The sequence below is a fragment of the Cucumis sativus genome, chromosome 2 (genome assembly GCF_000004075.3).
Source record: "Cucumis sativus cultivar 9930 chromosome 2, Cucumber_9930_V3, whole genome shotgun sequence".
Taxonomy (NCBI): Eukaryota; Viridiplantae; Streptophyta; class Magnoliopsida; order Cucurbitales; family Cucurbitaceae; genus Cucumis; species Cucumis sativus.
Window position 1 is genome coordinate 6524507 of NC_026656.2, and position 16966 is coordinate 6541472.

The window sequence follows — 16966 nt, forward strand, 5'->3', positions numbered from 1 at the left end:
AAATTATAAATGTTTGATTACTCTTAAAGTTGATGAAAAGAGAAAGGAAATTAATTAGAGAATAATTCAACTGGGATGAAGCAAATACTGCAGGAATTACATTTAAAATGGTAAAAAGAGATAATTGGAAAAATCTTAACTGATCTTTTTGTTTGTTAAATCAAATTTTAAATTAGAACTAACATTTGAAAGCTAATAGGAGAAGTTTTTAGATTCAGCTTTTCTAGAGGGAAATTGCACCGGCTAGCAAAATTCTTTTATACACATCTTTTTTTCTTATTACAAATCTTTGATAGTAAATTTACACCAAATTAATGTAGTCCAAAATCACGTCTATTAATTTTAAAACTCTCATCTTCTTCCCTTTTATTCTTCCTATTCTTTCTTGTGTTTCTTCCACAGGCAAAACCTCAGTGAACCAAAAACCATGGTGTGGCTAATGTCTACAGAAATCTCAATTTCCTTCCTTACATGTGTGCTCTTTGAATTTGTGAACAAAGAACCCAAATAGACAGATTCAACTAGACTTTGAGAGAGAAATCTTTTTGTTTTTTCTCATTTGTAAGATAATCATATTGAAAAGACAAGTCTGGAGAAAATACATTGCGTGGAGGAGTAGTAGTTTAGCAATGTGGCATCTCATAGTTCATATATATGCATGACAGCTACTTCTTTTCTCATTTAGATCAGAATTCGAATCACATTTGAGCCTGGAGTTTAAATTTAAACCCCCAATATAATGAAAATTTAAGGTAAGGAAAATTGAAGTTAAAATTACTTATTTTTATCTGGTTTCTATGTGATTTTTATTTAATTGTCATATGATCGCTATTTGTTTTCTAGTTCGATTGTTATTTGATTTTCATGTTATTCATGTTTGATTGTTATTTAATTTCTAGTGATAATCATTTTGCAAATGAGCTTTGAAGACATGAAAAAATTTAGTCTCTTCTTTATTTTCCTTGCACTTCTGTAATTTATATCGATTTTTGAATTTTCCTTAAGCAGCAAACATGAAGGTTGGATACTTAAAACCCTAATATTAATTTTCAAGTAAAACCTTATAACTGTGATTTGACATTTCATATTAGCAAAAGAAATAAATTGAAGTCACACCAAGTTAGGAAAATAAATAAATCTGATATCAAATACTAATCAACAACTATTAAATAACCATTGAAGTCACACCAAGTTAGGAAAATAAATAAATCTACATACTATTGATATCAAATACTAATCAACAACTATTAAATAACCAATAAGTATACTATGTTAATTAGATAACAATCAATATCAAATGTGTCAAAGAATAACAACTAATCAGATGACAATGCTAAAACTGAAAAAAAAAAAAAAGTTGAAGGTAACCATCAATATTTTGTTGTTGTGGTTAAGTTTCTTAGGATCATTTTTCATAGTTGCAAAAATGGATGGTAATCATAAATTAATTTGTAATTGGCAAAGAAAAATGTAAGGTAATTAAATAACAATCATAATGCAATTAACCAAATGACATTATTACAACAAACTCTCTATGAGAGTAATTATCTCCTAGGATGAAACCTTTGGATCTATAGGGATATAGAGAGAAATTCTTTTGAAGAAGACTATCATTATTGATATGATCTTTCAACCAAATAGAAAAGAACTTAGAACTTATTTGTGGCCATTCGAAAAATCATATCTTTTTCTATAATTTAGTTACTAATACTTTTACTAAGTGATGAATTCATTCACGAAAGAATCACAAATAAGAACTATTTATTCCAACAATCCCTCATAAATGGTAAATTGACAAATGGAATAAAATAAGTTGTTGGTATTTTTCAATTGGAGAACTTGCATGAGGACAAGTAGTGTAAGCTTTGAGCTTTCCCCGGTGAACATCAAGAATTTACTAGGTTAATTGGTGGACATGATGTCTTGAACTGCCAACCAATCTATATAAACTAAAACAATAGATATTACACAGCTTCTCATTATAACAAAGTTTGTTATCATGGTTATGTTTGTTTTGGGCTTGAACATTGTTTGGTCTCATGAGTGTTTAAGAGAATTTGCCTTAAAATTCTCATAGAAGCGTCCCTTCACACTCACATAGATGATTTCTGTACAGAATATCGTATATGCTTTTTTTATTAATAATTATCACTTACAAAAATACTTACCCTAAAACCATACTAGCACTACCTTCATCATTCGTTAAATGGGTGAAAGATTTTAATGTAGTGCGGTGAAAGATTTTAATGTAGTGCTCGTTATGTTATCTAGAGATTGGTTTTTCTGTTGAACCTAGATCTTGAGATTTCTAGTCAACTAGGTTGGGTTACCTCTCTAGGTAAATCTCATTCGTTTTGATGAACTTTCAACCAACTCCCTAGTTAGGCCTTTAGTAAGTGGATCCACAATATTATCTTTTGACCTCACAAAGTCAATTGTGATAATACCACTAGAGAGTAGTTGCCTGATTGTATTATGTCTCCGTCATATTATATGTTGAGACTTACCATTATACATAATATTTTGTGCCATTCCAATAGCTGCATGGCTATCACTATATATACATATTGCACACACCGGTTTAGACTAGTTGGAAATATCTTTAAAAAAATTTTGAAGTCATTCTGCTTCTTCCCCAACCTTGTCTAAAGCTATAAATTCATATTCTATTGTGGATCGTACTATAGTACAAGTTTGTTTGAAAGATTTACAAGATACAACCCCACCTCCAAGGATAAAAATGTAACCACTTTGTGGATTTGGAGTCTTTAGTGCTTGATATCCAGTTGGCATCACTATAACCTTCAAGTACAACAAGATATCAAGTATAGGGTAATTCATAATTTTTAGTATTAATTTAAATATCCAAAAGTTCTCAATATAGCTTTTCAATGAACTTGACTTGGATTACTTTTATAACGACTTAACTTGCTTACAACATATGCTATATCAGGACGTGGACAACTCATGATGTACATTAAACTACCAATGTTCATTGTCATCCTTCCATTCGGTAAGTGGTTTAGATTAGTTATTGTTTTGTTTTAGTTAATTAATTTTAGTATTTAGATTTCAAATTAGTTTTAGGTTTTATATTTCAAATTAGTCCAGTATTTAGATTTTGAATTAGTTGTAGGTTTTAGGAATTTGAATTTGAAGTGTTGAAGTGTTTAAATTTGAATTTGAAGTGTTGGAGTTGAGATTGAATTTCAAAATTTCAATTTGAATTCCAATTTGAATTTAGAATTTATATTGAATTCGAGGGTTATATTGGATGGGAGGTTATATATTGAGGATTGTAGACGACATTGTCCTAAATAATTTGTATGTGGATGAATGTTGTTGGTGAATGTTATTGTTGGGTATATTTTAGTTAAAGTTTGGTTGAAAAGTGTTGCATTTATAATTTATAGTTAGTTTGTGGTTGAATTGAATTTATATTTGATTTTGTAGGAGTGATTGAATTAGAGTTAGTTTATGTATGAATGTTGTCATCGTTGTGAGATGTTGTTGTATCAATATTTGTTGTTCAACTTGATAAGTTATTAGTTTTGTTTAGTAATAAACTTCTCCATGTTATAAGTTTTTTAGTTATTTTTCGTTTATTCATATCATTTATCTTTTGAGATTCATATCTCCATCAATACTAACTCATTTTATGCATATGACCACTTGATTAGATGCGTTTCTTCACGATCTTTACATCTATTATCATAAAGTTAGCATTTTATTAACGTATTTTGACATTAAATTAGATTCCATTAACTTTTCGAGAGGCAGCTTGTCCATATACAAATTAGATTTCAAATTAGAGAAATCTCTCGACGCTATATTGACAGCATCTTCGACGTTCATACAACGTCGGAAGATGTCTAGGAACTCCCGACGCACAACATGTTGTGCATCGGGAGTTCCTCTCCCAACACATTTTTCCCGACTTATATCCCAACGTATATTTATGCGCTGGAAAAGTCCTTTCTGATGCTTTTCATATATCTCTCGACGATTTTGTGTGTCGGGAGAGTCCCCTTTCTTGTAGTGTTATATGAAGATTATATGTCTTTTTGATCCCATTAATTCATGAATCTTACCTTTTGTGTTTTTGAGATATGGTATGAGAAAATTAGATTTTGAATATAGTGTTTTTTTATAAAGATTAAAGAAAAATTGATTTTATTGATAATTTGAATATTGTTGATGGCAAATTCAAAGAAAATTTAGACACTTGGTGTGGTACTTCTACAATGCACCTTCAATGACCAAGACAAACGAGACTTTTAAGTGCATAAAATGTCTTAAGGAATGTATATTCAAATAACAAAAGAAATTGTTTTAGGGATGTGAATGAACTTACCACATACGAAGTTATCACGATGAATTTATAGAAAAATCCCAATCTAGAGCTTTTAGAAAAATGGGAGGCTTAGCCTCATCCAATTTAGTTTTGGCCCTTTCACCCAAACTCTTATCCTCCTAAGCTAGACGGGTCAGGATATGTATAGTACATGCTCCGTGACCGAGTAGCCTCACCCTTCATTATGCGGATATGTATAGTACATGCTTCGTGACCAAGTAACCTCACCCTTCATTATGCTTTGTTTAGATAAATTTTACGTGCTACTTATAATTTTATAAATAAATCTCTAATCTTTTGCATAAGTGAATTAATTAATCTAGATTCACAATGATGATTTTCTTTTATTAATCCAATAATCAAAGAAGTCGTGTAAGAATTGAATGTAGGAATGAAAGAGATTTTTTAAAAAAGAAATGGTAGAAAATAACAAATTTGATAAAATATTTATAATATACATAACAAAATTTTCAAATTCTATCGATAATAGATATTGATAGCCACTAATATACTTTTTATAAGTGGACATTGATAAGATAAAAGTCTATAAGATAGAATTTAAATTTAAATTTTTTTGTTGCTCTAGCTTATAAATATTTTAATTTATTTATATTTCTAAAAATGCCACCTTTTTACACAAAGAACGATCAAAATAATTATTTAACTCATAACCACTCAAAACTTTAATTACATCAAGCTTTAAATTGAAAAATTCAAAGCCTTTTAAAATCGATACAACAGGAAAAAGTTGGTTTTTTTTTCCAAGTATTTATCAATAAATATATTAATAAAGTTTGCTAAGAAAAAAATCAAATCAAATTAAAAGTATCAAACAATTATCGTCCTTATTTTAAATAACAAATTTTAATTATAATAAAATAAACTAAAATATTTACAAATATAATAAAATATCATTTCTAGATGTTGATAGATATTGATGGACTGATGTCAGTTATTATTAATAGATGTTGAAAGATACTGACATGATAAGTAGACTATGAAATTTTGTTATATTTATAAGTAGAAGTTTTTAAAAAATTATAACAAACCAACAAAATATTTACACTATAAAATAATTTCAAAAACGGAAAAAGCACACATACCCAAAATGAAAAATGCAGAAAATGTCACTAACAACACGAGATTAATTAGCCACTCACACGAAACAATTATGATATGCGATCAGGTGGAAAATAATACGCGATTGCGTACCAAATCTAAACGATGTTGGGAGTTTAGATTTGGTACACGATCCTCTACCAATATCCCAATAATTTTTTTTTCAAATATTTGGTAGTTTGGCTACACAGTTAAGATTTGGTTACACAATGGTTTACCCAAATCTAAACGATCATGTATTTTTTCAAGATCTTTTATATTTGGTAAACGTGTACTAATATCGTTTAGATTTGGTACACGGTACATGATTCTGTAGTCAAATCTAAACGATGGTGTACCAATATTCTAACACTTTTGTTTAAGATCGTGTATTAAGATATTTTATTTTTGGTACAAGATTTATCATTGATTGAAACACAAATATTATGATTTCAGAAAAACATAAAAGAAAAATTGCAGAAGAAGTGAATAAAGAAAATGGAAAGGAAAAGAAATAAAATATAGAAATGAAGGACAAACCTGAAATAGTTAAAAAAAAAATAGCCGACTTCATGAGCTTTTTGATTTTGTTACTTAGACGGTAAATATTTTGGTGTTTTTGTTATATTTATGAAAATTAACATTATAAATATTTACTATCATACAAAACAAATTTTCTATTTTGAAATAATATTAGAAAATTTGCATCAAATGACAAAAACACTTAGAAAAAACAGCATATCACTTTTTTTTTTTTTTTTTGCATATATGACAAAATCAGTAATATCATACGGTTATCAGATAATAACCATTGAACTATCGGACGGCTATCGATAATCATAAGATTATCAACTTTTAAATTTGCTATTTTTGTAATTTAGAAAATGGAATGGAATAAATTTAATTATCATATATATTTTTTTACTAATTTTTGAAAGTTTTCATGATGTTAATTAATGATCGTCTTTTTTTCCACAAGTCTTGAAAAATATCAATAGAATAAAGGCCAGTCCAAGAGTCGCTGCACCACCCAGCACAATTGCTACCAACTTTCCACTTGAACCATTCTTCTTTCCACCTTTTAAACAGATATATATATGGAGAGATCAGATCATTGTTCCTCATTATAATATTGAAACAACTCATTTCCAATTTCAATTGTTTACTAAAGTTTTTACTATATATACACATATATTCTATCGAAAAATAAAAGATAAACACAGGCTTCTTCCTAATGATTGAAACAAGAAAATTTATTATTCATTTAAAAAATAATTATAAAAAATAGGTATACTTTTTTTTTTTTTGTAGAAGAAGGGAAGCATAGGATTAGATGTAACCTTGATCATTGTTCTATTCTATGGAGATTAGTATATTTAAACATAAAGCTTTCTTTTGATTAATATTATACAGATAGTATGAGTATGATTTGAGTATAACTTAATCAACTATGATAGGTTGGAAGTAAAATTTGAATTATTAATTTTTGCCATCGAAAAATTTGGGGTTATAATTTACTTAGACATTGGTGTATTTTGTAATTTGTCAAAAGAAAAAGTAATTTGGAGATTACCTAGTAGATGGTAAGTGTAATAGGTAACATAGCATCCACCCAAATAAACACTCCCATCAAGGCTTCCACGGCAGTCCTGACGCAGCACCTCCACAGCACGACTCACACACTCCGCACAATCACACCCCAATCCCAACAACGCTCCTTCACACTGTGCCACTGCTCTCACTCCCTCTTTCCTACCCTCATAATACCCACTCCCACTCCTCAAAATCCCCTCTTCCACTTCCCACAGCGCCGCCGCCTCATATCCGCCACTGCCGCCGCCCACCTCTCTTTCTCCACACTCCTTATGCACCAGCTCCCCATACTCCTCATCCTTCTCTTCCTCTCCATCCGCCTCGTACCGCACATAGCAGCCTCTCAACTGTACACGCCCTGTTTTCGCTCCTGTACAAAACCTGTTGGACAAAATGCCTAGCTGAGTTACGCAGCTTTTGCAGCCCATTAAACTCATATCCCCTCTACACTGGTACTCCGCCGATATAGGGACGCCGGTCTGGGCGGTGGTTTGTCTGTGGAAGGTGGAGTTTGTGGACTGCTTGATGAGGGATTCGAAGAGAGATGAGAGGGTTTCGGACATTGATGTTGATGTGGGTGGTTGGTTGTTATTGGTGCAGTGGTGGTACACTAAGGCGTTGTGGTCTGGTTCTGAGTGGCAATTTGGGATAATCAGGACGAGGAGAAGGTAGAAGATATGTGGAGATTTGTTGATGGCTTTCATTGATTTTCAGGTGGGAAGAAGAAAGTGAAGAATATACAATCAATTGAATATGCTTGTATTCTTGAAGTTGTATGCCTTAGTATATCCTGAATTATTAGGGAAATTTGTGTGTTTCGTGTTTTGTACTTCTTTAGTTTGAATATGATAGAAGTACAATATTTCACTTTGTATTCACGTGTGGATAACGAGCCTTCAACACAAGTTTGCATATACATTGACTAACTTTGTGAGACAATAATTTAACCTCAACTTCTACCCTAATTTTATTTTCATATTCATAAGGGTTGAGAAAGGTGAATTTTCCTCTCTACTTTTACCTAATATGGAGCTAACTTTATACACTAATGTTTCCAAATCAAGGGAAAGTGAGCTGAACACCATAGTTAAGATTTGAAGTACCAAAGTTGGTCATCTAATATAAACTAAGTTTAAACTTTTTTACATGGTCAACATTTAGTACATTGAAAACAGGTTAATGTCTTGTAAGTAAAATATTTCTATTGTTATATATATATATATATATATATATTTCTATAAAGATTCTAATGTTTGAGTCATTTTTTAAATTTGATTAAAAGTTACAATTTCACCCTTTCTTTATTGATTTATTTTCAATTTAATCCTTATTAACCAACCATGTGCCAAATCTAAGTGAAATAATAATGATGATGCAAGGTCCAACTAAACTCTCAACCAAGTTAAAAATAGGTAAAATTTAGAAATTAGTTTTTACCGTGGAATAAAGTTTTCCTAAGTAGATCTCAACGCATTGTAGAGACTACTTTTTTTTAAATCATAAGAATTACAGTGTTTGTACCATGTACGTTTCTAATATTTGAATATTTATTTGAAATTTTATTCGATATAATTACCTTTACCGATCAAAAGTAATTTTATAATATAATTTTTTAAAGGTTAATTTTCATAAATATAACAAACAGACGAAATAGTTATGGCTCGGGTAAACGATCGTGTAACAAAAATAGTCAAATCTAAACGATCATGAATCTTAAAACAATTGTTTAGATTTGATACATGATCGTATAGATTTTATCGTTTGAATTTGGATAGCTAAATCTAAACTATTTTTTTTCAAACTTTTTTAATCTTTTATATTTGATATACGATTTTTTAGATTTGGTACACGAAGTGCATTAGAACTCCCAACTCTTGTGTCATTTTGTTGATTTCAAATATTCAATCCTGCTTTCAAAAAATAAATACATTTTTTTTGTCAACTAATTTATATAGTCTATTAGTTGTTCCATTAGTTGTCATTTAAAACCATTGTAATATGTAATCAACTAAAGTACTAGTTTGAAATAAATATAATTTTAAAATAGTTAAATCTAAACGATCGTGTAAAAAAATATTAAAAAAATCTATCCAAATTTAAACGAGCCAAATCTAAATGACTAGATGAAAAAAAAGACTGTTTAAACCCAAATCTAAATGATCGTGCAAATCTAACCAAATCTAAACAACTATTTTCTAAATATATTACGGGCTAGATTGTTCTCTAACATGTAAATATTTTGGTGTTTGTTATATTTTTTAAAGAAAAAATTAGAAAAATCACATTCTTTTCCCTTACAATTTCGCAAATGTCCTAAATTTTTAATTATTATCTTAAGTAAGAAATCACGGTATTTTAAAACAATTTTAACCTTCATATAATTATTTAATAATGATTTTCGAAAACGAAACAATATTTTCATTAATTATCAAATACCATATTTATTGTATCAAATGTAACTTCCTTAATTATTAATACATATATATTTGTGTTTATTAATAAAATATTTTTTACATTTGCACTAATTTAAATATGATATAAATTATTATTTTATATGGTAACAATATTTTTTAATTATACTACAAAAATAATTATATTTCAATTTCATGTCCAAACCAAAAGCTTTTTTCTCACGAACAACAATTCCGACGTCGAATTTCTTCTTCCCCTTTCGATTTGCTATAGAATATACAATTGATTTTTTTTTTCTTTCATTTTTCGTTTATTATATTCTTTCTTCTTCCATTCGTAGCATATTTTTTTTCTTAAAAAAATTGTTCTTCTTTCATTCTGTAGCATATATTCTCGTCATGTTTTTCTCATTTGTTTAATTTTTTATTATTCAGTTCATCTTTCTGTCATGCTCGACATAGAACTTTTACTAAATGTCCCATCATTCGTATATACTATACTCTACCACTGAATAATAAATTTATGTTTTGTGATTTGTCACATATATACTACTGCATATATTTAATAATACATACACATATTTTTTTTCATGTTATGTGATTTTTTCATATTGTGTATATATACCAATATATACACATATTATATATCCATTCAAATTTTTTTATTTCTTACATATATTCTACTGAATAATTCATTTATGTTTTATGATTTGTTACATATATACTACGGCTTATATTCGATAATACATACATACATATTTTTTTTCATGTGTTTTGTGATTTTTTTTATTGCGTTTGTATACCACTGTATACATAGATTATGTATCCGATCGGTATTTTTTTTGAATCCTTACATATATATATATATATATATATACTAGTGCATAATACATATATTTTATGTGATTTATTATATATACACTACTTCATATATTCAATAATACACAAATGATGTTATCTTCAATATACTTAATATACCATAATATATTTCAAATACGAAATATAAATTCTTACCAACCTTAAATTTTTGTCAATTTTTTTTTGAAAGGTCACTATACCAGTCGGCCGCCGATGTTCTTCTTCTTCACCACTTATACTTCCTCCAATCTTCTAATTATTCGGCGTTTTTTGTGAAGAAAATGAAATCAATATTTAACGTATTGGAAGAAGGAAACGTTTACCTTTTAAATTTTTTTTTATAAACTATAACTCACATCCCTAATTTTTCTCATTGTCGGTCCACCTTCTATAAAAAAAATCAATATAAAAATATTTCATTCATAAAATATACACCTTATTATTCAATATATACTATAATTAGGTGAAATATATTAAAAACAATGCAAAACGAAAGAAAGAATGGACGGAGAGAGAGAGAATGAATATTTTTTTAACAAAATCACAAAAATAAATCAATACTTTGGGCTTTGGTTAAAATTTTGGTTATCCATTTTGGGCTTGAATTAAAATTTTGGAGCCGTAAATAGTTTGCCAATTCATCTTTGTCGATGATGTAACATCCAAAAATTTAAGTTAGTTTTATTTCTTAATTTTCTTGAATAATTAATGATTATATTATGGACATTAGATTAATTGGAATTGGAAGGAATTGGAAGTTAAAGAAATTTATTTCGTGTAATGTGTTGGGTTAATTATATATATATATATGAGTAAATGTATGTTTAATTAAATATTTTGGAATTTGATGGTTAATGTTATTAATTATTGGGTAATTTTTTAAAATAGCAAATTTTACAAAATATTTACAACTTATAATAAATTTCACTTATAGTAATTGATATGTTATGGTGATAGAAGACTATCCTTGATAGAATCCAAAATTTTTCTATAGCGGGTAAATATTTTAATTTATTTTTTTTATTTTTAAAAATATGTCTCAATTATATAATTTTGATTATATAACTAATAAGTGAAAAATTGTTCATTATATATTGAAATATAATTATTGGAAAAAGGTAATACAATTAGTTAAGGAAAAGGAGGGGATTTTGGTTGGACAAAGAAAACTTGGTAATTAAATTTGTAATTACGCCAAATCAGATCGTTGTGTGTTTGGTTGAGATTTTGAAGTGTTTAATTTTGTAAAAAAACTATTTTAAAAAAATGGTATTATTTGACAAATTAGAATAATGCATTTTTTAGAAATTCATTTATAAAATAATTTATTTTAGGCAAATCATTGAAAACCAAATCTCTCATGCTACCCTCTCCAATCTTCTTATTAATATTATGTTGTTGAGATAAATAAATCATTATTGGAAAAACATCTATTTTTTTCTCTTTTATTATGAATAATTACTAAAATGTGTTTATTTCAGGTGACATTATTAATTTCATTATTTATTTATTTATTTAGTTTTTCAGAAGAAAAGAAAAAGAAATAAGTATCTTGATTATGAATTTAAATATTATATACTTCTACTCCTAAAATAAAAATATCTAAAAATTTAATAAGAAAAAAAAAACAATGTTTTTAGTTCTAACTTTACTAATTTCAAAATTTAAAACAATTAGTTTCAAAATACAATACCGTTAATTTTAAAGTATATTTCTTTTTAAAAAATTAAAATATATGTATTTTTTATGAAATTAGGTCATCGTGTTTAGTAGTCCTTTATGGTAATTTAAGTTAAGTATAAACATTTTTGGTATATGATAAACTAAACAAAATTCACACCTAAAACACTTATAAAAAAGTTTAATCAAATATGTAAGTATTTAAATTTAAACTCATTTTCAAGAAAGTGTTTAAAATGAAATGTATTTTTGAAAAACATTTTGTTTTTAATTCAATCCAAACGGACCATAAATTAGTAATTTTTTGGAAAAAAATTGTTAATTTAATTTTGTTTATGAATAGGTGGAATTGTGGTTTCGTTTATAGCAAGTAACTTAGCATAACCTAAGGTAAGATTTCAACTACTGGATCCCCAATTACTGGTTGGATTATTGTGTGATAATGGTGAATAGTGCGATATGTTTGTGATGTTGAATTATCTGTATAGCCTAAGCTTACTGTTAAATTGTGAAGGATAACCATTGTATTAGACTAAGATATATATATAAAGGATAATTATTTGCATATGAAAATTACCTATGTTTGGTGTGAAGTATGATGGTTGTTTATATGCATATTATGGATTATTATATGTATGTTATAAATTGGAATGTGATGATTTACTGTGGATTCAATACTATATTGATGAATTATTTGTTTAGCTTATAGACTACTGTGATATATAACTCTTATGAGGAGTTAATGAGTTACTGTAACAATTGTGATGGATAAATATTGACTTAGTTATGAGTTACTTATCATTGCATTGGTTTGGTCTAAGGCTACTGTAGAATGTGTAAAGGGTAGTGTAACATGTGGTTACTTAGAAATGGTTAAGTATGATGATTGTTTGGGCCTAATTGAGAATTTTATTAAGTAAAATTATTAATTATTTTTCTTATGTTTAGGTTAATTTGTGCTTTAATTTGCTTTAAGAAATTTTGCATGCTTTAATTTGCTTTAAGGAATTTTGCAAAAGAGCGAGATTAATTCTATTTTTTGAGGTAAGAAATTTCTACCTATTGGATCTTTGACTTAAGATTAAAGTTGTATTGTATGGAATGACGTACGATTATGCATAGAATTAAAATGCATTAATAGACTTATGTAAGGGATTTCTACCACCAGACCTTTGATTTCAAATTAAAGTTGTAATGTATGGATTGATCGACGGCTATGCACAAAATTAATATGCATTGATAGCCTTATGTAAGAGGTTTCTACTATTGAACCTTCGATTATTTAAAATTAAAGTTGTACTGTATTGATTGACTGGCGGTTATGCATAGAATTAAAATACATTGATCGACTTATTTATGAAATTTCTACTATTGGATCTTCAAAATTAAGATTTAAGCGCACTGCATGGATTGATTGATTATGCATTGACGATAGCTAAAACGCATAGTTATAGGAGATGTTGGCTGAAATTGTGTCTCTAGCTTACATGTATGATTGATTGTGTGATTATGAACTATTCAATGATGTTGCATTCTATGTCTATAATTGAACTAAGTTGACTATTATGTATTTTTTGGTTTGATGGTGGCGGTTAGCTTTGACTATTAGGTTGTGTATCCTACCTGTATGATGTCGCTTGGGATCACCACCTTAATTTTGACTTATATGATCAACGTGTGTTTCTATGATATCACACCAGACTAATATGATTGACATGTGTTTCTTCGGGATCACTAGACTAATATGACTAAAGGTATCTTTTAATGGAAAGTTAACAATTTCACATAGTGGGATTATAGTTGGTCTCTTAATGAGTATACTTTTTATACTCACCATTTTTCTATGTTTAACGCTTTTTAGGCAAAGGTAAAGAGAAGAGCAAATTGGCAAGTGACAAGAAGAAGATCCCGTGATCGACCATGTGGAAACTATTTGGTTTGTGCTTCTATTATTGATTTTAGAAAATTAAGATAATTAGATTATTAACTGTCATGTAAAAGTTGGATCATCTCTGTTAAAAAAATTCATGGGATGTAAAATGATATGAAAGAGGATGAAAACGAGGAATGACATTCCATAACCCACACCACATCGTCCCGTGGACATGTGGATTCCATGTAATCCTATATTGTTCAATAATTAAAGTTTATTACGAAAAATTGAAGAAAAAACTTACAAAAGTTATAATTAGCATAAAGAAGGTTTAAACAGCGAATGAAGAAGTTGGCCAAAACTAAGACTAAATATGAAAATTACAGAGAGAAAGGAACTGCTTTCTCAACAACCCTACGGTGGAGTGACGTTCATATTCAACATTCAAGTGTTAAACAAAACAAAAACATGCTGTTAAAATCAGATATATGGAAATGAAATGTGAACATTTATAAGCCCAAATTACCCTCTCATGGTATGAAATTCAAAGTTTGAGAGAAATGAGAGAAATTACCGATGGTTTGGTTTGGTTTAGTTAGACCTATTTCTAACTCGGTTTTTTCATTCAAATTTCTTGGACATACACTTATCTTAGACTTTATTAAAAGTAAACCAAATGATGTTATTTTTTGATTTTTTTTTAATAAAAAATCTAACTTATACTTCTAAACTTTAAACTTTAAACTTTTATGACTTGTATTAATTATAATCCAAACAATAAAATTAAACCTAGTTTTTCATAATTGTATGCATTTGAACCCGTTATATTTAAAAAAATTATAGTTTAAATTAAGAAAAGGTAGAAGTTTGAGTTTAAATTGAGATAATTCTCTCAAAAAATTTATATTACACTATAATGAACTCAATTAAAAGCCATCGGTTTGGTTCAACTCAATATTGGTTTTATTTTTAATTTTTAAAGAAAAATGATGTTTTGGAGGGGCAAAAAGGGAATTGTGAAAAAGCAAATACCATGAAAATAGGATTTTTGTTAAAAAAAAAGAAAAAGAAGAAAAGAAGATTCAGTTACATTTCTGTTTGATTACAACCATACAGACATCGGTGAAATCTCATCTCACAGACCCAAGACTTTCTCCTTTCCCTTCGTTAAAAGCCTCTCCCTTTCCCTCTTTTCCTCTAGTAGGTTGGACACACCACCCCGTCATCTTCTGCCACCTCCCCTCCTCCCTACTCAACCACCGTCAGTGCCACCATCACCCCATCACTATCACCACCACCGCCCCCCCTCCCCCCCCGCCATTGTTTCTTGCACCATCCTCACCATGGTGCGTCAACCCTTTCAAGTTCTTGAGCTCAGTTTACTCTCCGCCAATGACCTCGCCTCCGTCTCCAAAACCATGCGCACCTTCGCCGTCGCCTGGATAAATCCCGATCGAAAGCTGACCACCCGCGTTGATCAAGTTGGTCTCACGAATCCAACTTGGAATGAGAAATTCGTGTTTAAAGTCGACGACGATTTGCTTGAAGATCCAACTTCCACCGTCACCATCGAGATCTATTCCTCTGCTTTGCTTCGCGATATCCTTGTTGGTACAGTTACAGAGGTCGTCAGCAACCTCATCCCACAATCCTCCTCTAAATCCAATATGAGATTCCTAACGCTTCAGGTTCTATCAGAATCACCTCTACACAATTTCATCTCATTCGAGAATTGAATCTAAAATGCTTGATTTCTTTACAGGTTCGCCGCCCGTCTGGTCGTCCGAAGGGGACTGTGAAAGTTGGTGTGACGTTGTTGGATAGCGCAAAGCGAAGTATGCCGTTGGAGAGCGATCTTGGTTCATCAGCTGTCGATTACGACTGGGACTTAAGCGAGATTAAAGCACAAAAACAAAATTTCCAAAAGAACGGATACAGGATTGTTATGAAGCGATCGCACAGTGAGCGTTACGATCCTGACGCTTTCAATGGAAAACCTAGTGGATCGGTTTGTAATACGAACTCGGTAATTGGTGGACGTGAGTCCGTGAGGAGCAAATCGGAGCTTGGAACTACAAAGAAGATTGTAAACGCGAATGGCTCACTTTGCTCTGACGTTGGACCGTCACCGTCGGTCGTAGCGGCGGCGATAGCAAAGGGGTTGTATCCGGCGCCGGACGACGTCGGGAGTTCGATTTTAGAGGATTGGACGGAGAAAGACAGTATCGAAGGACTAAAAACGAAGATCGAAAGATGGAGAACAGAGTTACATCCAATGTACGAAAGCGAAATAAAGAAATTGCCATCAAGAAGTTACAGAAAGAAATCAGTAAAGAAGCAACGGCGGAAAAAGGGGTCGGGGCTATTCTCATGTTTTGGCACCGCATACGGATGTGAATTCTCAATCACTTGCGGCGGCCCTAACCAGAAGAAGAAATCAGGGAATGGGAAAGGGCATATGACGCCATCAGAGATCACATTCGACGAATCATATGTATAATTAGAGAAAAGGAATGGCAGAGAGAGAAGAGAAAGAGAGGAGGGAGATGCCCGGAGAAAGCTGAAACCGTGTACTGAGGAAGTGGAAGACCGCCATGGATGAGTTGGTCTCTGCAGAATCGCGTGGAGAGGGAGTTTTTTTTTAGGGGTTTCCTCTTCGCTCCCAATATTCTTTCTCTTTTTCTCTTTTGCTCATTTCATTTTTTTTTTCCTTTTTTAATTATTCTTTATTTTTTAAAAAAATTAAATCGATTATGTATATGGAAAGAGTCATGTGTTGATTATTCAAAATGTTGTCATTTTTGTTGAGCGATCATGGCTTATAACTTGGAATATCAATGTATATTATGGAAGAGATATATATGGAATGAAATGAATTGTTAATAATACAAACAAAAGTGGGTGTGATTTGTAATTAGCACAAGAGAATGCCACTTGGTGCAAACTAGAAGGATATGTACAATGTTAAATAAAAATATAACACTAAGTGCTTTTGCAATTTTCATTCAACCAAAATACACAATTAACCAATTCTTCAGTCACAGCTGCGGCTCCAAATTGCTTCTCCAATTATATGCATGCAGTGTTCTCACCCTCTCT

At 29.9% G+C, this 16966-nt stretch overlaps 2 protein-coding genes across 2 annotated transcripts; one reads left to right on the forward strand and one right to left on the reverse strand.

The window, feature by feature from the left end:
* Positions 1-6282: 6282 nt before the first annotated feature.
* LOC101218814 (plasmodesmata-located protein 2) lies at positions 6283-7857 on the reverse strand. The gene is made up of 2 exons (XM_004152819.3): positions 7026-7857; positions 6283-6530 (listed from the first exon to the last, which is right to left on the reverse strand). Exons 1-2 carry the CDS (start codon positions 7747-7749, stop codon positions 6406-6408), a joined length of 849 nt encoding a protein of 282 aa, XP_004152867.1. The 5' UTR covers positions 7750-7857; the 3' UTR covers positions 6283-6405.
* Positions 7858-14892: 7035 nt separating this feature from the next.
* LOC101218582 (hypothetical protein) lies at positions 14893-16769 on the forward strand. The gene is made up of 2 exons (XM_004152818.3): positions 14893-15555; positions 15630-16769. Exons 1-2 carry the CDS (start codon positions 15211-15213, stop codon positions 16365-16367), a joined length of 1083 nt encoding a protein of 360 aa, XP_004152866.1. The 5' UTR covers positions 14893-15210; the 3' UTR covers positions 16368-16769.
* Positions 16770-16966: the final 197 nt, after the last annotated feature.

Coding starts and splice junctions, on each gene's coding strand:
- LOC101218582 (XM_004152818.3), top strand. CDS start 15,211: ATGGTGCGTCAACCCTTTCAAGTTCTTGAGCTCAGTTTACTCTCCGCC. Junction 15,556..15,629: donor TGAGATTCCTAACGCTTCAG/GTTCTATCAGAA, acceptor ATTTCTTTACAG/GTTCGCCGCCCGTCTGGTCG.
- LOC101218814 (XM_004152819.3), bottom strand. CDS start 7,749: ATGAAAGCCATCAACAAATCTCCACATATCTTCTACCTTCTCCTCGTC. Junction 6,531..7,025: donor TTACACTTACCATCTACTAG/GTAATCTCCAAA, acceptor TCTGTTTAAAAG/GTGGAAAGAAGAATGGTTCA.